The sequence below is a fragment of the Phoca vitulina genome, unplaced genomic scaffold (assembly GCF_004348235.1).
Source record: "Phoca vitulina isolate PV1807 unplaced genomic scaffold, GSC_HSeal_1.0 scaffold29, whole genome shotgun sequence".
Taxonomy (NCBI): Eukaryota; Metazoa; Chordata; class Mammalia; order Carnivora; family Phocidae; genus Phoca; species Phoca vitulina.
In genome coordinates, this window is record NW_022589732.1 from 17,944,480 (window position 1) to 17,968,303 (window position 23,824).

The window sequence follows — 23,824 nt, forward strand, 5'->3', positions numbered from 1 at the left end:
TAAGATTCTCTCTCCCTCTGCCCCTCCCCCCACCATGAACAGGCTTGCAGGTGCTCTTAAAAAAAAAGGATCCAGAGTTTGGTGTTTTTTTTTTTTTTTTAAGATTTTATTTATTTGACAGAGAGACAGTGAGAGAGGGAACACAAGAAGGGGGAGTGGGAGAGGGAGAAGCAGGCTTCCCGCCGAGCAGGGAGCCTGATATGGGGCGCGACCCAAGGATGCTGGGATCATGACCTGAACCAAAGGCAGACGCCTAACAACTGAGCCACCCAGGTGCCCCGAGTTTGGGTTTTGGTACTGAATTCTCAGACCATGTTTTCTAGTAAAAGTACTGATGGTCACCATAACTGCAAACACACTTAATGAGTGTGTCCTTTGTGCCAGACACCGTACTTGGATCTTATATGCAAAATCACACTGAAACTTCACAACGACCCTAGGAGTCAGGTACCACTAAATAGCATTCCTACCTTATAAATGAGGCAGAGAGGTTAAATCATTAGTTTAAGGTCACCAGACAGAAAGCGGAAATTGGGATTTGCATTCTGATAGTCTGTTCATATAAACCAGGCTCTTAACCACAAGCTGACCCTGACCAGATGGTAAGCCCCATGCATGCAGGGATTTTCTCTGAGGCCCGCACACCACCTGGCACAGAGCAGAAGCTTAGCAAACCTTCATGGACTTAAACGTCTGCTTATGAACACTGTACATGGAACGTGGGGTAAGTATGGGAGCCTCCTTTCCCGGTGACTGCAGCCTTGTGTCCTCTGCTCAGGGCCCACCCTCTACAACCCCAGTCCAAGGGATGGAGGCCAATCAGCGGTGTGAAGGGCACTGCAGAGGGGCTGGAACCAGGGGCTGTGCTGGCCGAGAGACCGTTCTCTTTGTTCCAGTGAGCTGGAAGTTCCAGACCCCCCAAGACCCTCAGTTCTGTAGCTGGGACCCTAGACAGTGCTGGACACATATTTGCAGGCTTGATCTACCACCTCTTGGCTCTGTCCCTTCTGCTGAAGACTTGTTTTTAGATGCACTGGTATCTGATTTACCGGTTTTATTTACTGCTGCTCTTTTAGTACCTAGAACATAGTAGGCCTTTATTCGCTGAACGAACTTCTGAACAGTTAGGCGAGGCACTTGATCCCAGCTAGGTGGTACTTCCAGGAGATACTGCATTGTGTCCCACTGGTCTTGAATTAGCTACACAACAGGGGCGGGGAGGGGCGCAGAGCTCACTGCTGACCTCCAGCACCCGAGGGGTGGGCTTGTGGCAGGGGACATTAATTACTGTAGGAGTTGGAGCTCATTCGTATCCCAGTCACCCTTTTTCACAACCCACAGGGATGAACTGCTACCGTTATATGCAGAGTAAGTTTTCCTTATTTCAGTTTTCCTAAAAAAGTAGAGTTCTGTCTAGAGGCAGCCAAAATTCAAGAAAAATAATCATCATATGGTGTCAGTCAGACATGAATCAATGTGAATACACATGGATAAACCCTGAAACAGAGACACAGCACCATGATTTGACTCCGACACAGACACTGGGAGACTCCAGAATGTCTCTCCCACCCCCAAAGCGCTGAACAAGCAGGGGGCTGTCACTGAGTCAATCGCTATTTTAATCCCCTTGTACAAAAGACGTAAAAAGGGCAAAGGACTGGACAGATGACTAGTCAGAATGAATATGAATTTGTTAATGGATGAGACCGTTAAAATGTATTTTTCTTAATTTCTTCCTCAACAGGGCCAGAGTAAAATCCCAATCTTCTATGGAGCTTACTCTTGAGAAGACATTGCTCTCTGGATCTGGTGTCTGAGTTCTGTGCTTGCATAAAGCCCAGCACCAGGGCAGCAGACCATCCCATCCCATCTCACACCGACCTACGGCACGCACACGGCAGGGAGCACAGAGCAGGGCTCGCCAGGCAACGCTGCCTCTGCCTGGGGTCCCGGCAGGGCTGCAGGGCTACGAGGACACTCGCCCACAGGACACATGGTCTCGGACTGGGGGGTGTGCTGCTTCACGTAACCCTTCCGTCCCCGCAACGCCACACGCTGATCGACCCCCGCCCCCTGCCTGCGCGCAGCACGATCACACACCTCTCACCCGGGCTCGTCGGCACCCAGAGGCCTCGCTCAAGCAGGATGAGGCTCCCGGCGGGGCCGTCTTTATCACTCACAGTGGCGCACACCGGCTCCCCTCCCCAGTTCAGGTGCGCGGCACACAGAGGAAGGCGGGCACCGGTGCTCCCTCCCACTCTGGGCGTCCTCCCTCCCACGGCCCTCGTGTGCCTTCTCGTAGTTCTGGATCTGAGCAGGCCCGAGGCTTATTCCCCAGGCAGGTTTTCAGGAGGCAGCTGTGGTACTGTGGCTCTTCGCAGGTTGTACGAGGGAAGCGAGGCCCGTGGTGAGGTTTCAGGCGGCGCCCCTTAACAGGCTTCATCTGTGCTGCGAACCAGGCTAGCTCAGTTCAGAGATACAGGGGTGGGCGTGGGGGGGATGTGGAACATGAAAAATGACACTTTTTCACCTTAAGAGAACTTCCTGAATCAACCTCATGGGTGCAGGGAGACCCCAGGGCCAAATTAATTTTAACAGAATTTTAAACCAGAGAATAGCGAAAGGTTCAGGTCAAGAATTCTGAATTTAGGAATCCCATCAGGATGGGAGAGAAAGCATTCATTCTAACACAGACCCCACAGCTGATGGTTACATGAAGTATCTTAGCAGCATTAACTCAGAACTTTGGAAATCAGCTAGAGAACGTCCCAAGAAGCAAAGTGTGATTCTCTGCACTACAACTTGAACTCTGTAAGTGCCTGCCCTACCTTTTTTTTTCCCCCTCCACACCCACCTCTTTAATCAGCCAAACCATCTTCTCCCTCAACAACAAACTCACATCTCTTCAGTTTGGGCGGCTGTTTTCTTGCAAGGGCTGGATATGAGAGAAATTAGCGATGTCGCTTCAGAGTAGAGCTTCCCAGATGCATGGAGCCAGAAGGTAGGGTCAAAGCCGCACTTTCACGATCATCTCATTCCCAACTAAGCAGCCTTGGTTTTCCAAGGCCCCCTGGCGAGGAAGGAAGAGCCAGAGCAGTGGGACTTGGCTCCGGATAGGGAAGGGCAGGGCAGGCTTCACGGAACATTCTCCAGAGGGAGTAGAGAGTGGCAGCCATACCATTTCTTATCCGTGATCCTGGCCCAATCTTACGGAGCAAATCCAGTACAAAGAGTCACGGTCTCTAGCAGCGAAACCCTTCTGCTAAGATAAGCTGTGTACATTTCTTTCCTCTGTTGCACAAACCCCCATCACAAGCCTTGTGGGGTCTTCCTGGGACACCCTGCTGGTCTCCTGCCGGCCTGACAGGTGCTTTCGATCATTACCGATTTACTCTTCCAGTCGCCTGCTACTGCCCAATGGGCACACCGCCACCTCTGTTCCCTCTCCACCCCCACGTGGGCCTCCTCCCTTCCTGTCTGAGTGGCCCTTTCACCCCTGCCTCTACCCAGAAAGGCCCTACCCCACCTCTGCCCCCAGGGCACTTTTTAGGCCGTAGCTCTGCACCTGCCCTGCTTGCTCCGCGGATGTGGGAGGCAGGGCAGCCACATGGATACCTCGGGGGGTGTGGTCACCACCCAGGCAGTGCAGGGGCCTGGACCAGCCTCACCCATCACCTCCGCACACACTGACTGTCCCCACCGCCGCGGGCTCCGAACTCCGGCAAGGCTTCTATCGGCCGTGAGCAATGGGTCCTGCTCTTGTCACACGGCAGGCTCCCCCCATGGAGGTCAGAGGTAGACAAAAACAGTGGGGTGCTCAGAGGTGTCTGTAAAAGATGTTTCAGAGCAGCTTGGGCCTCATGACGGTTTTAGCTTAGTTACAAATCCTAGGCGGTCCCAACTGCTTAACCAGTTTTTTCCAGTGACACTTCAATGCTGGCTTTCTTGGTTTCTATAGCCTCTTGCTTTCAAATTTCAAAAGTAAAGCCAAAATAATAATAACAACTCCAAATTCTTCAAACTGAACAAATAAATAACAGTGATAATATTTACATGAGTAGGCCACGTGAAGAGATTTGAGCATGCCTGAGGAACAGAAAAACCAGGAATAGGCCTTGGTCTTGGGGTTTACAGCTGGCTCTGGGTCATGGTGTGACACTCCTGAAAGCCAGTGGTTGGAAGGGTGAGGTGAGAATGAGCAAAGACGCCTGACCGGGTCCTCCTGGTGAGGCTAGGGCTTCAAACAGACAAACCTCAGTTCTCCCGACCAGGCACTGTGGTGTGATCAGGGTCCCGGGCGAGCTGCTCCCGGGGACATGGAGGCCTTCTCGGCGTGACGGCACGGTGGGGATATCAGGGCCTGTCCCAGGGAGCACAAGCTCTCTGGGTCAGCTGCCAGTCTCGACCTCTTTCCAGATGGGACAAGGAGCCGAGGTCAGGAACGGTCCCCTCCTCCCTGGACTATGTGACAAGGGGGATGTGGAATTCGTTCGTGTCGAAGATCAGGGGTCTCCTGGGAGGGCTTGGGTCCCTGTCGGCCTTGTGCAGCAGCTTGAAGAGTCCAGTTCCAATGTTCATGGGGATCCCCATGATGATGCATTCAGACACCCCTGAAACCAACCAGACAGGGCATCAGACGGCTTTTCAACACGGGCGGGCTCCCAGCTCTGCAGCTCTCCTCACAGCCACAGCTGCCCCGCAGGCCCGCCTTCCAGAGCACTAAATGCAGCCAGCAGGGACACTGAATGATGCCCGGGGAACCCGACTTTGCCACCCACTGTTTCCTCAATTGGGGCCCTGGAAGAAAAGCAAACTGGCTGACGTTAGAGACCAGTGCCCTTGGAAACAGCAGTAGAAACTGGTTCCCTATGCTCAGGAGTCAAGGCTGGGTCAGGCTTAACAGTACGCCTGTGCCTTGGAAACCCACAGCCCTAATGGGAGACACATGGAGGCAAGGCCCCTGCAGAGACAGGAAGAAGGCAATGGAGCAGATTCTTTCTCCGAACTCCACTCCAGCTTTGGAGCAGACTTCTGGTTCCATAACAAGCGAGTGCTTGCCTACCATATTCCGGGCTTTGTCCTATCAGGAGACCAGAGAGACAAACCACCAAGCTAAAGACCAACACAGACTGAGGGCTGACACTGAGTTAATAACACTGTAAAGGACGAGGAAGGGGAAGATTTCGCAGCGGGGGCGGGGTGACCATGCAGGCCCCGAGGAGGTCAGTGGTGGACAGAGGCGGCAGCGTGTGGGGCTGCAGGGCCCAGCATCCCGGTGGCAGGGCCGCAGGTGCTGGACGTTGGTTCCACTGTCAAGCACACTCACTCTTACTTTTGCCTTGGCCTTGTCCTGTTCTCCTGTCCCAATCTCTGCTCCCTTTTTCTTTCCTCTGACCCTTCATCATCTTAAAAATGACATAGTAATTTCTCTTTTCCTCTATCTGCAACCTGTGTCCCTTTTGCAAAGAGAAAAAGTCAATTCTAGGAACAGAACAGAGGCATGTGCCCTGACCGGGGCCCCACCTGACCAGCACGTTTGGCAAATCCACGTAAGACTGGGAGATGAGACAGGAAATGGCCGCTAGGAAGCAGAGCTCTGGTGGTGGGGACGGCGGCCAGGCTGGGAATCTGTGCTTGGGCCAGATGTGTATATGACCTTGGCCTGGCTACCAAGCCCCCCGCAGACTGCCACCTCGGGCCTGCAGGGTCTTGCATGAGAAAGGACAGAAGACCGCGGGCACTCGGTGCGGGAGCCAGGGAAGAGCCAGCCGGGCCGCAGGCCCTGTTGTGACGGCCCCGCCACAGCTCTTCTCTCCCAGGCCGCCATCAGAGATGCGCTGTGTGGTGTGGGGAGGTGGCCGGTGGGCGAGACTCGTCAGCCAGCAAGCTGTTCCCTGTTCTACCTGTGCGAGAGTTTAATACCTGTCCCTTACAGATGTGCTGCGGTCAGTGCATGTAAGGTGCTGGGCCCAGCAGCAATCCTTCCCCAGGGGTCAGGACAGCAGGGCCACTGGATGCTGCTCCCTCCTGTCAGCCCTGGCACCACCCACCCAGCGGGGGCAGGATCAGACTGGCCGACTGCATCTCCAAGGTCTAGAAAAATTCCTTGATGCCCAGGGTTCATCTTTTCTTCTTGGCCCCAAGAAGCTGTCTGTACTGACAGAGAAGGCTTCTAACAGATGAGGGGGAACGCAGGGGGCCACAGCCAGGCTTTGGAGATCAAAGATCGATCATTTCCAATTCTGTGATCTGTGACTTTATTCCTAGTTCAGTTTCCTCACCTCCTGGGAAGCCCTAGTCACGGTCTCAGCTACAAACCAGGAAGGCCCACTGGTGAAGGTCCTAGAAACACCAAACCTACCACACACGGAGTCCTTCTGCCCAAAGTAGGCCGCGTCGAAGAGATGGTCAGCTGTTTTCTCAAAGGAGGCCAGCATCAGCACACTCTCCTTCATCTTGGCCAGGCCAAACCTCGTGATGCCCAGGACTTCACCCTGCAGCGGGGGAGGAGGAGTCAGGGTGGCACTCACACCACTTACAGAAGCCCAGAGCAAACCACACCCCCTGCCTCCCCTCAACAGAGTCAGCCCAAATCGGCCAAGCAGCTGTTCAAGCCAGTCTCGGGTCCGGCCAGGACCCTAACAGCGATCTGTCGCACTGGCGTCCCCCTGGGGCTACCAGTCACTGACAACATGGATCCTTCCATTCCCAACCACATGCTGTTGGAAGAAAGAGTCACGAACTGAGAGCTAGAATTAAAAACCTAACTTTTAAAAGAGAGAGTACTTCTGAAGATGTTTATTATGGCTCAAAGAATTCCAAACTCAAATATTTAATTTAAAAGCCTCACAGTAGGGAAAGAGTTAAGTAAATTTAGGTGCTTTCATTCAAGCACACACTGCACCACCATTAAAAAAGTATATTTATAAAAACTACGCTACATGGAAAATACTCATAAAGTTAAATGAAACAGGATAAAACCCGCATGTCCACTACTCACTGCAACTGTGTAACACGATACGTGCAGAGAGACTAAGACCAGGAGGCAAGACTTAAAAGTGACAGCCTCTCCTGAGGGGCGGAGGAAACGGGTCATTTCCCCACCCAGTTCTGACCGCTCTGTCATCAGGGACAGGTTCCTACGGGCAGGCACCGGGAAAACCTTAGGGCACTGCTACGGCGCATGCGTACTACTACAGGGAATGGGTATGTTTTGTGCGAAAAGAGAAAGAAAATGACCAACCTCATTTCCCACCTAACCTCCCCTTCAGATCACGGTAACTTATCCTTTACCTGGAAATGGCTACAGAAATGAGGAATGGGTTGAAAAGGAAATAAACACCTCGGTTTTCCATGGAAATCCCTAGGCTTTTGGCAATGGCCGGTTTTGCTCTAGGATAACATCTCTAATAAGGACAAAAATAATAACGCCCCCACCTCCTGCCATGAGGTTGCAAGTTTCATACTGGAGTTTTACCACAACACCCAGCCCAACCCCATGCTTGGTCTTTGAGCAATGGTGACATCCTATTTTCTTTCCGTGGCGGTTGTTATAGCTGGGTATTCTCCAGGCAGCTGCGAGACAGCCCGGCGCACGGCGCCCTACCCACAAACCTTGTAGGTCATCAGGTCGGAGAGCAGCATCACGTGCCTCCTGTCGATGCTCATGCCGTGGTTGACCATCGTGTACTGGATTTCATTGATGATCGTTGTCCGGGCAGCTTCGATGCCCAGAGTTTTCTCCACCTACAGAGAGCCAGGATGAGTGGAAGCAGCCTCTTCCAGCCTGCTGGCCCAAGTCCCCCCCACGTCCTCCTCTGCCTGGCAGCTTCCTGGCACACTCTGGGCCCTCCCGCCAGAAACGGGCTGCGGGGCAATATCTCGTGTAGACCCACAGCAAACGGCAGTGTCAGAGAATTGTGCCGGGACAACCGTAAGGTGACCCTGGGTGTGAACGGTACCTCATAGGTGTTATTGGAGGTGGTGCGGGTGCCCTTCACACCGTGGGTGGCCATGACTGCCCGCAGGTTATCACCCTCCACCAGAAGCTTGTACTTCTCCTTTCCGCTCTGCTCGTCGATGTGGATGACAGCTCTGGAAACCTCCGGGATGCCCTGCACCACCACCTGGACTCAAGAGACACAGAAGGCTCAAGGCCCGGCGGTGCCTACGGCAACCCCACCCCCACCCCGGTAGCCTCAGAAACCACACAGGCTGTGAGAACTGGGAACGTCATGCCTGGGTTGTCACCTTGACCAGCCCCGTTTCTCAGCGGGGTTTATCGGGAACATACCAAACCTAAAAGTGCCCATGTGCTGTTGGGGTTAGGGAAGCACAAGGTCAGGGGGCCGTACCACAGTCTACATCAGTTTTACCAGAGAACAGACAGGAATCTAACAGGCAGAGTTGGTGTGGCAGGGCAGAGATGAGAAAAACCTGACTGATTCCAGAAGGATGTGGCAAAAAAGAAGAAACGGACACCCTCCTCAGTCTCTGTAGTGACACAGTCCTTAGGCTGCCTGACACCTGGGTATTTGGGCTAGATGTAAACGTGGTCTCTCCCTCTACAAATCTCCAGGCATTAGGCTGGGTGGGGGCCCCAAGAGGGGACTTTTGTCTCACCTTGGGGAGATCCTCTTTCAGGAACTGCAGCACATAGTACATGGAGCTCTTGCTGTTCTCTCTGGGGGTGACACACACCACAGCCTCGCCGTGAACGGCCACATCGCCAGGCTTCACGCGGAGCTTGGACATGCAGATGGAATAGCGCACCGTCTCAGCGTTCACCTGCAAGGTGGCCAGACACGGGCCACGCACCCAGGACATTACTGACAGGGATGGAGGCTTCGATCTAGTGTTTCTTGGCCTTTTTCCATCAATGCCCCCTGACAAGCCTCATTTTTTCCCTTAATCTCATTCCTCACCATGTAAAATTTTAACATGAGACATACTGTGTATTTGCTTATGTACCGCATAAGTATATCTACTTTACTTATAAACAGAGGAGACTTTCTTCACAACCTCCCCTCACCCCCAACCAACTTCTGCCCCCACTGAAAATGCATGCTCCATTCACAACAACACACACAGGCTTCGAGGTGGTTCCAGGAGGCGGGGGCCTGGAGAGCAGGACAATCTGTGTGTCAGTGAAGCCTCCCCTTTACCTGACCTCACCACAACTGCTCACGGGCCACAGGCCTTGATGCAACCCAGTCCTTCTGGTACAAGAGCCACAAGGCAGGCGGCCAGAGCTGGGCTAGAGAAGCCCCCAGCCTGGAGACCTGGCTGCTCAGTTCTGGAATGACAGTCTATGGGCAACACGAACTTGGTACTTGAGAGAGCAGGCTGAGACACAATGTGGCCAGGATGGGTGTTAACTACCTGAGAGGAAGAGGAAGGTGCCAGAAAGTTACTCAGTTTGCACCTGTGCCTCAGCTGCTCTGTGAGAAAGGCTGCAATCTCTCGCTCCTTACCTGTCTGTGAACACCAGTAATACTAAGCCAGACTAGTCCACCCAGACAAAAACATTGTTTTTGGTGGCCCCACGCTCCTGCCAGACCCTCTAATACTGTGTCACAGCAACCGGCCATCGTGGCCTCACACAGTTTCAACAAATTTCCTGTGTGTCTTTAGATGGGAACGTGTGTGTCAGGTTCAGGTTCAGAGAGAGAGAATGGGAAGGTACGGTAGAGACCCTCACAGAACAGAAACCCAACAAAGCCTCCTCAGTGCTTCTCGTGCCTGGCTTACTAGCTCCTGCCCCAGGCTATCGGCGCCCATCTTGGGACTCACAGAGGATGACCTCCTGCCCACATTTAATGACGGGACTTACTTCCAGTCTCAGAAGTCTGATCCGTTCCAGGGAGAGCTTGACGAGGATAAAGCAGTCATCCGGAAGAAACACTTCTTCAATATACTCGGAAATCTGTCGTGTCAGCAGACCAGAACGTTACACAGCCACCGTGTAGCGCTGCTCGTTTTGGGGGACACAGGACAGCGTGGCCGCACAGCCAGCGGGCCCAGCACAGCTGGGGCTTAGGCGCAGGCTCGCCACACTGCTGCTCTAGAGCTCTCGTCACCAAAACGGACTTCTTACCTCTCCCAGGAGGGTCTTCTCAATCCTGCCCTTCACGAGGCGAGCGTAGTCCGCGTCGTCGTCCTTATCCAGCTGTGCCGTGATGATCGGGGTGCTGAGAGAAGGCGGGGGCGGCGGTTACAGCCCGGCAAAGAGCCCGCTGGGAGGCCGCTGCTGCGTGAGGCCCAGGCGCTACTGGGATCCCAGGGCTAAAGGCCACTGCAATTTCCGGAGCACTCGCTGGGGGCCTCACAGACATTCTTATCCAGACTTTCTATTTTTAGAGCTCACGCGGCAACCATCAGTGAATGAGATGATTTTTGCAACGTTCTTCCTGATCAAGTGGGCCTATCTCTTCCTCTCTGGTCCCGGCAGGTATAGTTGTTTCGATTCTGTACTGACCCTCCATGCTCGTGTAGTAGAGCGTCCTCCACCCCACCGCCCCACCCGCATCACCCCCTCGCCAGGACACCTGCCAATCACTTGCCACCAGCTTCTGCCCTCCCTGTCCTGGCTGGCGTCCCCTGACCACGCACTCCCGGGAGAGACCGGGCCAGCTGGAGGTGGCAGCAGAGCTCCTGCCACCCTGGATGTCCACCGCTGCTGCTCTAGAACCAAGCACCGTGTTCCCTCCCTGGATGCTATTTGTCATCACTTTGATGGATTCAGATCACAGGTGAATCATGATGAGGTCACAGAACGCACTGTCATGCATTTCTATCTTTTCCGGTCTCAGATGACCTACAAACCCTACCACGAAACCACTAGGGAGTCACAGACTGTGGCCACAGCTCAAGTGACAGACTCACCAGTCAGGCTTCAGTTGGGAATAACAACATCTGAAGTTTAAATCTACACAGACACATGGATACAGTCTTTCCAGTCATTTTTCATGTTTCTCTCTTTAACGTGACTTGTGGCCACAAAGAACCACTGCCTCACTTGTGACTGTACCCAGTTTCCACTTATTTTTTCTCAAGTGGGTTTTTTAAAAACCCGGATCTGCAGAAGACAAGCATGCTGCCTGAGCTGACAATACTGCCCGGAACAGAACCACACGTGGTAAGAGAGTAACACGACAGGCAACATGAGAACAGATGGGAGATGGGGGCAGGCACCTGATGGCCTTGGAAGCATTGATGATCTCTTTGATCCGGGGCACACCCAGGGTGATGTTCATGGAGGCCACGCCCGCAAAGTGGAAAGTCTTCAGGGTCATCTGGGTGCCTGGCTCCCCAATGCTCTGGGCACACAGTGCGCCCACCGCAGAACCTGGCTCCATCTGCGCCCTAGAAGGTAAGGGTATGGAAGAATAGTCCAGAAAACTGTTGGGAAGAGGCTTCTGGTTATCTCCTTTCAACAGAAAAAAAATGCAGGTGTCGCCAGGGTCAGGAGGGAATATGCTATGAGCCAGGCTGTGCTTGTGACAGGAAGAACCTGGCACGGATCAGCCAGAGGTGCAGACGGGGGTGGGGTGGGGGTGCAGCAGTCACAGGGGCCCGATGATGGAAGTGAACACTGTGTGGCTACTTGTGGTCCGCGTGCAGTGACTGGGCCCACACATCGACTGCCTGGAGAAGGGCCAAGAGCTCTGCTAACAAACGGTGCTGACAGCGGACAGTGCAGCCGGCACCCGCCAAGCATGCTGGGAGCTACTCCACGGGGGGGGGGGGAAGACACTCAGAAACGTCTTCGCAATTATTTCCACACCTTGGAACATCCAGCCTGCCTCCCCACCGGAGCGCCTAAGAGAAGAGGTGACAGCACCTGCTCGAACACCGGCAGTGGATAAGCGGAGCTGGGGCAGGAGCCCACTCCAGTGGGGAAACGGGAAGGACGGGAACCCCACACGCCTGCCTGGCAGCCCAGGAAAATCAGCATCTGTACCTCATGTACTTGTCCCTACAGGTCTCCAGGAACTTTTCGATTTGGGTGGGGGTGATCCGGTCCAACTGGTACAACACACGCGGCTGCAGGGACAGAAACCGAGTGTGCGGGTCAGGCTGTGGGACCCGAGCCGGTCGGGGGCACCCGAGCCCACCGGGGAAGCCGGGCGCTACCTCTGTTGTGCCGTTGTCGTTGATGCCGTATTTATCTCTAGTCTTCTTGATCTTCTCAGAAACGCCCTGGACGAAATTTTTTATTTCCTGAGAGAATACACAGCAAACATCAGTTGTGTATTTCTTGGGGATCTGGATGGCAGTGTGTTTTACAAACTTCGGTAGTGCGATGAGCCCGCCAGTTTTGCAATGGCTAGTGACGCCCTCTCCACCCCGTCCCACGCGGCCCCCCACCCAGCCAGCAGGGGCCACAGCAGGGGAGCCCGCCGCCGCCGCCATCTCCTCTGCTCTCCGGGCATACATGTCGCCTGCATCCACCCAGCTCTGAACAGCTAGAACTGTACCATTTATAAACTCGGAGTCTCTAAACGGGCTTATGTTTGAGGCTTTCTTCTGAAGTTATGATCAACTGAAGTACCAGCTAAAGCACAGCTTTGAAGACACTATATACATTTCAAACACACGGTTTCGGCTTGCCTTCATTTCAAAGAAGACACGCCCAAATCCCTGCTTCTCTCTCTCTCTGACCCTCACCTCTGCATCACCCCCCCCCCCCCCCCCCGTCTCACTTGCCCTTCCCAACAATTAGGACTTTGTAAGGATTCCTGGAAACCAGGCTGGGAATGAAACATCAATGTCTGGCGGTCCCCTCTGTATTGCAGAGTAGCACTCTAAGCCCCAGATGGGGACTACATGGAGCAAGGAAAGTGACAAGGACATCATGTGGACGAAGCACAGGGCAGGCATAGAGGCCACAGACCCACATTTTCTGGTAATCACTCAAAGGGGAAAACCTATCTGTTTTACAATTTGCGGTGTATCTCAGACATAAACCAGCCCAGTGGTCACCCCTGGAGCCAGGATCTAGAACCAGGATTGGCCAGCACTCAAGGAGGACTTACGGAGGGGGTGCAGGGCTTTAGGGAGCTACGTCCACCAAAGCCTTGCTCCCGGGGGCTCAGACGTCAAGTGCTGTGGGACCGACTCTAAGAGCACTTCCCAGTGAGTGGATGGCACATGCCATACAGTGACAAAATCCTTCAGAGGCTGCTGTGACACAGGCCTGGGGGCTGGCGATCAGCCACTCTAGTGTGATCCAGGGTGTTTGTGAGAATGTGGAGAGAGTGGCTAGACTACACTTCGCCTCAGCAGCCCTCCTGGAAATATAATTTCCCTCGCTGACTTTGGACAAATAACAGTGGCAGTGAGCTTAACTGTCACTCCTAAAGGTCAGTGCAGGCACCCAGCTGCTCTGTGTGGCTGGCTGAGGGCAGATCCACACACGCGGACAGCCCAAGGGTGGAGGGAAGTCCTGTTTCTCCATTCCAAGGCAGGCTGAGGGACCCCAAGGAGACGGCCTACATGCCCCCTATCCAAAGTCTCCTCCGTCTGTATCACATAGCTGAAAATGTCTGTTTTGTCTGAAACAAATATTTTAAAGCAGATGGAACCAGCAGCTTACTCCTACAAAAATAAAACCCTATTGGCACCCACAGAGAGCTTAAAACTTCCTAGAGCCCAGTTCTACCTTAACCTTGCGATAATAAGTCTCTTTAGCCTCCCACAGACCACCTAGCAATTTCTAGTTACTACGTTTTCTGAAAGCAAAAACCGCTAATACTTAATGTTATTTTAAATGGCTTTAGCTTATTATATCCAAATGGTCCAAGGCTCATGGGCTGTCCCCAGTCAGCTGCTGCCTGGCGGGTGAGACCTCCCTGTGAGGTGGCATGGCATTAACCCTATCACTCTAGAGTGGAGGGCCCTGCGGGGCTCAGGGAGGTCATGGGTTTGGCCAAGGCGACAGGCCTCTTCTTGAAGTCAGATGCTTTCTCTGAAGACTGCTCTTGGGGCAAGAGGTTCTGCAATGTCATCCTTGCCCACTGGTGATTTCTGTCTCCTCGGGGCCCAGCTAACCAAGGGCTGCTTGAGGTCTAGCATACTCTATCCCCTGTTTATGACCGTAGCTTTCTTGTGACGACTGCTCTTGTGGGCCAACTTGTGAGGGGTACTGTGCCCTTCCATCATCATTCTACACAGAAAGGACTTTTATTAATTTATAAGATCTGAACGTTTTCAAGAAACTCTTCTTAAAGAGACGCTCTCCCGGTTTACTTACTGATTGTGAGAGGGAGACCACACGTTTAGGCAGTCAGTGACTGCAAGCCAGAGGTGGGGCCCAGACTGCAGGGGGCAGTGGGACAGTCTCTCCTGGCGCGGCTCTGCTCAACAAGGGCACTCACAGCCGCTGCCACCTCCTGCCCTCTCTGCGTCACTCAGAGCAGAGAACCTCTTCCGCACTGCTGAGTCCCCCCCCAGCCTCCTCGTCTGGCTGTGGTTGTGTTCTTCAGGGTGAGCTGCTGACTGCCAGGTGTCCAAGGCCGCCCCACCGCCGGCACAGCGGAAGCACAGCGAGAGCCCAGGGCTGAGCAGACCCAGGGCACTTTCATCTGAGGAACTCGGCCCGTGCGGAGAGAAGGACACGCACTGAAAACCACCCCCCAGCTTAGGGCACTGGAAGTGAGGTCTTTCAGCTACCACCCAAATGGACATGCTTCCTGTGGCTTTGCTGAAAGGAACGGTTTTCCTTACATAAAAGTTAGGGTGGATTTTCTGAAAGTTAGGTCAAAAAAAAAAAAAAAGCTCACTTTGTAGAAATGAAAACTCAAATAAGCTACTAAGAGTTCAGCTGAACCAACCCATGCATACTAAGAGGAACTCACAACATGGCAACCGGCAGGCAATTAATCACACGGCTACCCAGCAGTTACGTTCTCACACTCACTCCACAGCACATCCGCGAGCATGGGCAGCGGCCCCCGGCGGGCCTCAGCGCTGGCACAGGCTGGGCTGGAGAACACATGAGGGGCTCAGACACAGCTGTTCTGGCCAGTGGATTCTGGACTTGAGTTCATTAGATTCTGAGCCCCTGGAGGGCATGGACACATTTAGTCATCTCTGGGGTGTGTGACACGTATTGAGGGCTAGAAGGAGTACTCCCTGAGGAAGCACACACTGCGGGTCGGGGGGGCACCCGTTAAACCCTGTCAAAGGCAAGAAAGGAGCCAGAGTGATGAACAGGGAAGCCACGTGTGCCAGAAGTGGGGCAGAAGCCTGTCGAGGCCGGGGAGGGCCAACAGCCGGACTGCTGCAGACTTCACCCCTTACGCTCAGCATTCCCAGCATGCTCAGTGCGGTACCTCGTTATATTTCTCATAGCCTGTCTCAGTTAAGGTCTTTGAGAATAAACAAAAAAGTAAATAAGTGAATATAATCATGTATAAAAACCAAATCACAATTCTAATATGTTAAAAAAAAAGAATAAGAAAATTTATAAAAACAAAACAAAACAAAGGCACTCAGCCCAACCGTACTCTGGATTTTAAACTTATCGAAATTTGGAACAGTCTCTTTTTCCCCTTTCACACCTCAACATATGAAAAGAGGTCAAGAGCTTCCTTAACTAAAACATTCTCATTTAAGTTTCGCTTTACTGCTGTCATTTCTGATATACTGAAAGGGAAAGATTCCTGACAATTCTGTGCTGAATTTGAGTCACTGACCGGTACACAGAGGCTACCATCATTTACTGGTTTCTGTATCCCTCTGCTTTTGATCATAACCATGATTATAAACAGGAAGGAGATGCCTGAGCAGGTCAGTGAAAATAAAAAAAAAACACGAAAAAACCAACAAACTAAAAAACCTTAAGAGGATATCAAGGTAACAGCACCCTGGAAGAAGAAGGCTGGCTAATCAATGAACTTCGGATCCACACTATCGCAACAGGAAGAGCAATTTAAAACACCACCACTATGGGCGCCTGGCTGGCTTAGTCAGTAGAGCAGGCGACTCTTCATCTCCGGGTTATGGGTTCGAGCCCTGCCTTGGTGTAGAGATTACTTACAAATAAAATCTTTAAAAAAATAAAAATAAAACACCACCACTAGGAAAAAAATCACTACAATTCACAATGACTGTGGGAAGAGCTGGTCCCTTAAGATGGGGAAGTGGGTAAAGGGGTTGATAAGGACAAGGTTAAAAAAAAAATCAGTTCTTGGGCACCTGGGTGGCTCAGGTCATGACCCAAGGGTCCTGGAATCGAGCCCCGTATCGGGCTCCCTGCTCGGCGGGAAGCCTGCTTCTGCCTCCCCCACTCCACCTGCTTGTGTTCCCTCTCTCACTGTGTCTCTCTCTGTCAAATAAATAAATAAAATCTTTAAAAAAAAATCAGTTCTCTAAAGGAACTATTTTTCTAGGAGGGAGACACTCGAGTGAGAGACATACACTAAGAAGGACATGATATAAATTCTTCATGTTGGCTGGTGAAATTTTGCCTGAGCCAGTCCTGAAATTTTTAACAAAGAAACACTCTTAATGCCCTCCCCCCTTGCTTATAAAATCCACCTCCTGGAATGCAGCAACCATCTCTTGGTGATGGCCAAGCTGGGTGCACCCCCCCAGCAGAACTCACCTGCAGGAAGCTGTCCTGGCAGCAGAGGAACTCAGTCTTCTTCATGATCGACTCAGTGGTCAGGACCAGTTCATTTTTACTTAGCGCAGGCTCGCTCTGACACGGGAAGACTGCCTCAAGTATCAAAAGGAGATAGTGTGATGTGTATGGGGGCGACCAAGGGTGGGGGGCAGTTTTAAGTGAAAGAATTTACAGGAGACAAAATGACTTTTCTCAGCTCGAGCTTTTACCAACCTGTCATTATTTTTCTTTCAAAACGTATTTTACAGTCTACCTTTAATAGGAAGGTGAAAACGGGATAACCCCACTCCACCCCACACGAAGACTTATGGAAGAGTGGGTACCGTTCCATGGGTATTGTTCCATTACAACCTTCACCCCACCCCAGATTTGTATTAAAAATATATATTGTTGTTTTAAAAAAACCCAAACATTTCAGGAGTGAAAATCCCATCCCCAAGCTCATGGGATTTCCCCAAAGTTTTAATGGCTGCATATTACCCTAATATATGGGCTAATCACTATGTATTTGATTTATACGTCACTGATGATTTGCCTTTATTATAAATGACATTGGAAAACCACTCTTGGCACATTTAGGTCATTTCTGTAAGGCGAATTTCTCTAAGTGGAACTACTGGGTCAAAAGACACCCACATTTAAATTCAGATCAGTATTGTCAAACTACCTTCTGAAAAAGTTGTTCTAAATTATACCCCCAGTTAAAGTATGTGCTCTCGTAAAAGTTTAAAGCTTACTTCTCAACACCCACGACTTTTAACACTGGCCTGTAATACGCTTCACCAGACAAAGAGAAACCCAAAGTCCTCTTCTGTGCAATCACTACCAATGCTAGACTCTGAAACCGAAAAATTACTTTCCCTTACTATTTGGGAAAATTAGGCAGAGTACACAAGAAGAAACATACTAACCCAGTAGCTGGGTAGAAATAACTGAGGCATTAACTGTGTGTGAAACTCCAGAGGACACCTCCATTCCAAACACACATTCTCAGAAACACTCTAACCCCAAATATAATGCTAAATCTTACTTTGATGTTGTCCAGAACTCTTTTGAACTCTAACGGTTCATCTTTTCCCTCCATAGCTGCAGGATCTAAGCCATCTCCCCCGTAAATGAACTGGATAATATCACCCGTAGAGCTTCGGACTGTCAGGTCATACTGTGAGCACAGATCTTCAAGGGACTTGACGAGCCTCCTCTAAAGGAAGAGAAGGAGAGGAAACAAAGGCTCAGTTGCTTTGAGAGGACTAGTCACATGTGCAGAGAATGGGATCTGCAACACTAAGTTTCAAGGTTACTGTACTTTCATCAGTTAAAACATTGTATTAGACGTCTCTTTTAAAAAGAGTCCCCTGACACTCAGAACAAGCTCAAAAGTGGCCCGAGAGCCTGTGCAGGGGGATTTAGAATATGCTCCAACCTCACGCACTCTAGTGTATTTTTGAGTACATGCAATTTAAGCCCCATCACCCCCAAAGGACTCTGCAAACGCTAGCTGTTTTCCTAGGCTGTTTTGCCTTCCCTATCTTTCTCCCTAAGGTACAAATTAATGCAACAGCTTTGCATTTCTAAACACAACCTAATCCAGGACCCCTGTGGGCTTCAATATGAATTACAGAGGATCAGGTGCAGGCCCTCTTCTGGGACACAGGGGGAAGAAGAGAGAACAGGGACAGCATTGTGTCTGAACCAGCGGGCAGCAGCCATTCCTCAGATCTGCTTAGGGAGAACCTTCCACCAGCAGAACACTCCAGCCAGCAATGTGACGGTGGCTCAGTGAATTAGAGAGAGCGAAATCTTCCTCCAGGCAACTTCAAAACAAAAATCCCTCATGCCAGAACAAATTTGTTCTAGGTTAACACACTGCTCTGGGAAAGTCATACTCTCTACTTCAAAAAGGTAAAGTCAAAAAAATAAAGTCAAAAGACATTCTGGCAAGAGTGGTGAAAAGCATTTCACAGTCTGTTGGGTTTCTGACAAAAGCAACACACTCCAAAACTGAAGGGCAATTTCCCATCCAAAGATAACGAAAAGGGAAGTATCGATGAGGATACACACGTACAGGCGAGCTTATGGACATAGCTGGCTGCTGACTCGAGTCCGCTCCCACCCGCATCAGCCTTGTTTGTTCTGGCTCCCTCAGCCACATCCCTGCTTTATCAGTCCTGCTCTCCCAGCCTGCAGAAGGCTGTGCTTCTCAAACTGGGGTCCACAGTGGGGAGAGAGGGGACACAAAGCCACAGTGAGGGCAGGGCTCAGCAACTGGGAGATTTAACTTTATCTGGTGTTATAAGGAGACAAAAACATTGAAAAAATGTAAAAACAAACACAGATCATAGAGGACAGGGCAGAAAATGATAATTAGAGAATGAAAAGAAATCCTTTGCTTGTGGTCTTATGGAAGAACAAAGTCGGGATGTGTTCTCACTCCTCTGCCATTCGGGGTATTTTTACGGCGGTTGGAGAAGCATAGGTATTGGGAAACCCTCTAGTTTCCTTCTGGCCCCCTGAGCCCATTATCCTGGAACTGTGCAAACAATGGAGAAAGAGCCATCCCTCCAAGTGGCCAAGCCCTCTGCCGGCACTGGAGTAAATTCTTGGCGTCAGTTAAAATTATCCTAATAACGGGTTACACAAATAGTTGCCACATGAGAAGGAGAGTCCTCTCAGAAATCGGGAGGTACTATCATCCCCATCTTCATGTATTAGGACACAGAGGCCCAGTGAGGTCCATGATGTGTCCCCGGATGCACTTCCAGTCCATGTTCTCAGCAGAGCTTTGGTGTGTGTGGTTCTAGCCTGATCTGAGTCCCTCGAGGCACATGGGATGAAGTGAACACATTACCTTTTTAGTCTGTCTGTTTCTATGGCACCTGCATTTCTCAATTTTTCCTTTTAAATACTAAGACCCGATATATTACAGCTCATGTACAAAATACGTAAACACTCAGCAGTCAAAATCCTCAGAATCCTGTCCTGCTCAGCCACAAATGGCCTATATTTCTTTGAATTACCTGCATGTACCCTGTTTCAGCGGTCTTTACGGCTGTGTCGACAAGACCTTCCCGGCCAGCCATTGTGTGGAAGAAAAACTCGGTCGGTGTCAAACCGGAATAAAAGCTATTAGCCACAAAGCCTTTGGCAGCTGGGAGCTGAAGAGAGGTGGGGGAAAAAAGAAGAATCAAACAAAAAAACCTTCAAGGTCCACAACTTCAAAACCCATTCAAATCACAAAATGCCCCACCTTTAGACTATAAATACCTGGTCAGTGCATGCTCATGAAGGGGCAGACTTTACGAGCCCTTTCCTTTTTTTTAAAAAAGATCTTTAAAATTTATTTATTTGACAGAGAGAGAGAGAGCACAAGCAAGGGGAGCTGCAGGCAGAGGGAGAAGCAGGCTCCCCACTGAGCAGGGAGCCCGATGCGGGACTCGATCCCAGGACCCTGGGATCATGACCTGAGCCGAAGGGAGACGTCCAACCGACTGAGCCACCCAGGCGTCCCATACAAGGCCTTTCCTAAAGGAGGAATAACTTGGCATGAACTATCCTTCCCAGAGAAAAGCGAGGGTGAGGTCCCAGTCAGGGCTGGTGCTAGTGCCAGTGGCAGGCAAGTGGACCAAGAAGTCTGGATGCCCCCAGCCTCTCCCCCAAACTCGTCAGGCTCCCTTAGAACTCTGAACCTGACCTACACAGCAGGCACCATTCCAGTGACCACTTGGCTGTCTGACTGCTAGTGAATTCTGATCTTGGGCAGAGACCCTAAAATGTTCCTGGGGCTGTCTGGATACAGACAGTACCCACATACTCTCAGTACAGCTGTCCTGTCTCCCCAGGAGGGGCTGGACAAAAACCCTGCAGTCCCACTGACAGGAGCAGCTAGGGCATCTGTACTTTAATGGGAACAGGAGCTGACTCCAAATCCAGAATCTGAGTAACCAAATCTACTCTAAGTTCCTCAACTAGATTTAATAGTTGTCTGCCCCTGAGTTCCAGAAAAAGCCCAGCACAGATTTGTCTATCTTTGTCTATCTCTGCTTATATTAGCGCTCAAACCACAAGGCCAATGAAACCCAGAGGTCATTTAAAAACCGAGTTTGAGGGGCGCCTGGGTGGCTCAGTTGGTTAAGTGTCTGCCTCTTGATTTTGGCTCAGGTCATGATCTTGGTTCAGGTTATGGTTTCAGGGTGGTGAGACTGAGCCCCGCATCAGGCTGTGTGCTGGGTGTGGAGCCTGCTTAAGATTCTCCTTCTCCTTCTGCCCCTCTTCCCCTGCTCACATGCACGAGCACAGGCTCTCTCTCTCTAAAAAACAAACGAACAAACCAAAAAACTGAGTTTGAGAACTCGACAGAAGAGTCTGGAATTTCCTGGCTGTTTTAGTGTGGTTCCTATCATCACTATTTTAAAATCACCATACTTGGATGTCAGTGCCCCCAAAATAAGCATACAGATTGATCACGCATGAGGTAACCTTACATTCTGATTACTGAACGTAAGCTGGATAGGACCCTGAAATCCTCCTCCTTGGAGAGAAAACAAAGAAGTGGGTGTCGATCCAGTTTTATAGCTGCGAGTCTAACAAGGTCCTACATGACTCAGTCGGGGATGAGGGAAGACCCTGAGCAGCCCCGGCCTCACAACACCTCCTCCAGGAACGCCTTAGTTGGCAGCACGCGCTCCGGTTCCTCTCCTGTGCCGTTGGTCGCCCTTCAAAGCTCTGCCTGAGCCACTACACTTACCTTTGAGTGTTTTTCAAAGTGAGGCAAGGACCTGTTTTCAAAGCCATCTGGCACTCGAGAGCCACTGATGGCCTGCTGTCCCACACAGGCAATCATCTGTGATATGTTAATGAAAGAACCTGGGGAAACAGGTTAGGAATATAACATTCGTTTACCAAAATAACATGAACTGAAGTACGAGCAGATCTGTGGGCTAAAACAGGACTATGACAGAGCAGGCTCCCGGTCTAGGGCCAGTAAGAGCCAGAGCGAGAATAGTACAGGGCAGAGCCCTCAGTAACAGAACAAAGGCAGAAGGAGGGCGGGCAGAGCTCAGCAGGGAGTCAGCACTTTGGGGCTGGAGGAAAGACTTGCAAGGTGGGTCTGCGACCAGGCTGAACTGTGGCAGGACACTATGATTTGGACATGAAAAGGGACGAGGAATTCCAAAGTAAGCGGAAGAGTGGGAAGGAAAGACACAGGAATGGGAAAGTGGGGGGCATGCATGTGTACCAGGGGCAGGAAGGAGAATCCTGGGGGGAAAGGCAGCAAAGCTGGACTTCATTCTGCTAAAAAAATTTTTTTTTTTTTTTTTTTTTTAAAGATTTTATTTATTTATTTGAGAGAGAGAGAATGAGAGACAGAGAGCATGAGAGGGAGGAGGGTCAGAGGGAGAAGCAGACTCCCTGCCGAGCAGGGAGCCCGATGCGGGACTCGATCCCGGGACTCCAGGATCATGACCTGAGCCGAAGGCAGTCGCTTAACCAACTGAGCCACCCAGGCGCCCCTCTGCTAAAAAAATTTTACAGAAATAGAAGCAGGGAGGTTTTGAATCTGAGTGCAGTACCATGCAAGCTAACGCTTTCAGGTCCTAAATAACTATGAAATTAAAGTGTTTTGCCACGTCATTAAATATATTAGCTCAGATATATTAGCTCAGAAAGTATTTTTTTAAAAATAAGGTCAAGTTTGCTTGAAGCATCCCTGAGCTCTGAAATCCACACGGATTATACAAGTTCCTCCAGGGGAGTTAAATTACCACCATGCAAATAATTAAGTCTCATTCTGTACCTGTGATTTAAAAAGCTATCCCCTTATAAATGAAAGGTCTGCAGTTATGATGTGTACATTTCCTGGCACAACCCCTGCCAGCCCATGCAGAGCATGGGGACAGCGGCAGCCGGAGGTGCACTCACCCTTGGAGCCGCACAGAGCCATGGTGAGTGGGCTGTTGCTCTTATCCAGCTCCCGGAGACAGGCACTGCCTGCGTGGTCTCGGATCACAGACAGCTCCTTCAGGATCAGAGCCTGGCAGGGGGGAAGAGAGGCGCGTGGGGGCTCTGCCCACTACCAATGTTCAATCTGACACTGAATGAAATTTGGAAAAATTTAAGCCAGATGTCGGATTTCCACTTAAGGTTTTCGAGCCTTATCTATGAAGACCCACACCTTCCACAAGGTTCTAAAATCAGTGCTTAAGGTAAAACTGATTAGTAACAATACCCTGAAAAATCCTTATTTATTTTTTAAATCCCTTAAATGGCCCATAAGGTAGAATGTGAATGGCTTTGCGTATAGCGAGTGCCCTACAGCATAATACGTCTGTGTGTGTTACTGTATACATACATACCCGCTTAAACGTAAGAAGTATAAGCTAACATGTAGTATATAGTAAAGGAGAATGGCTTGTACTATTATAAAACTTACCTCTTGTTTTTTACTTTCCAAGTACACATGTGAATTTCCACAAGTTAAGAGCGTGTGATGAGGTGACTCTATAAGAATATTCTAGTCTTTGAGCTCTTCCACAGGCTATCCTTTCTCAACTCACAATTTAGGGTGCTGAATCAGTGAGGAGTCAGGTTCCAGGAAAACCAAGTACTGCAGAAGCCCCAGGTAACTTTCCAGGTAAGTCAATGAGAAACCTCTGTTTCTCTCTCTCTTAAGACTCAGTGAGATTAAGAATGAGCTAATGGTCAATAGCACCTATACAACTCTTTCTTCCTAGTTCACAAAAAATTCCTTCCATCAGAAAATTTCTTACTGCTTATCCGTTCTTCCACACTTAGGTGAGTTAAAGCCCTGAGCCAGGGGCTACAGCGGAGACCGGAGAGAGCCAGGCAAAATCCTGGTGCAGTCAGACTGCTGACGCAGGCTGCCTGAGAGAGAAATGTAGGGCTCGCAGAGGCTGGTGGTCCTTCTGATTCTGACACTTGCTGGTCCAGTTCTCAGCTAACCTAGTTTCAAAGGTGATGGGGGCAGCAGATAGGCATGTGACTCTCAGACTTTTCTGAATTTTCCCTCTTCTGTGTCCAAGTCTCTTTCGAAGACCATCTTTTGATTTTTATTTTATTTTTTAAAGATTTTATGTTTAAGTAATCTCTACACCCAATGTGGGGCTCAAACCTACAACCCCAAGATCAAGAGTCGCATGCTCTACGGACTGAGCCAGCCAGGGGACCATCAAAGAC

The 23,824-nt window shown here is 50.6% G+C and overlaps 1 protein-coding gene across 3 annotated transcripts in view; it reads right to left on the bottom strand.

Annotated features, from left to right (window-relative positions):
* Positions 1-212: 212 nt before the first annotated feature.
* The window catches only part of POLR3A (RNA polymerase III subunit A), a 50,754-nt gene continuing 27,142 nt past the window's right edge, over positions 213-23,824 (bottom strand). For 2 of the 3 annotated variants that reach the window (XM_032423613.1, XM_032423611.1), the window contains 14 exons: positions 22,550-22,661; positions 21,375-21,493; positions 19,648-19,785; positions 17,661-17,831; positions 16,610-16,723; positions 11,963-12,222; positions 11,194-11,364; positions 10,097-10,190; positions 9,833-9,925; positions 8,623-8,787; positions 7,962-8,126; positions 7,615-7,746; positions 6,362-6,494; positions 213-4,610 (listed from right to left, as the gene is read on the bottom strand). In XM_032423613.1, the coding sequence (XP_032279504.1) occupies positions 4,462-4,610; positions 6,362-6,494; positions 7,615-7,746; positions 7,962-8,126; positions 8,623-8,787; positions 9,833-9,925; positions 10,097-10,190; positions 11,194-11,364; positions 11,963-12,222; positions 16,610-16,723; positions 17,661-17,831; positions 19,648-19,785; positions 21,375-21,493; positions 22,550-22,661 (2,016 nt within the window). In that variant the 3' untranslated portion in view covers positions 213-4,461. The remainder of the gene's footprint in view (positions 4,611-6,361; positions 6,495-7,614; positions 7,747-7,961; positions 8,127-8,622; positions 8,788-9,832; positions 9,926-10,096; positions 10,191-11,193; positions 11,365-11,962; positions 12,223-16,609; positions 16,724-17,660; positions 17,832-19,647; positions 19,786-21,374; positions 21,494-22,549; positions 22,662-23,824) is intronic. The other variant, XM_032423612.1, reaches the window with a different exon arrangement.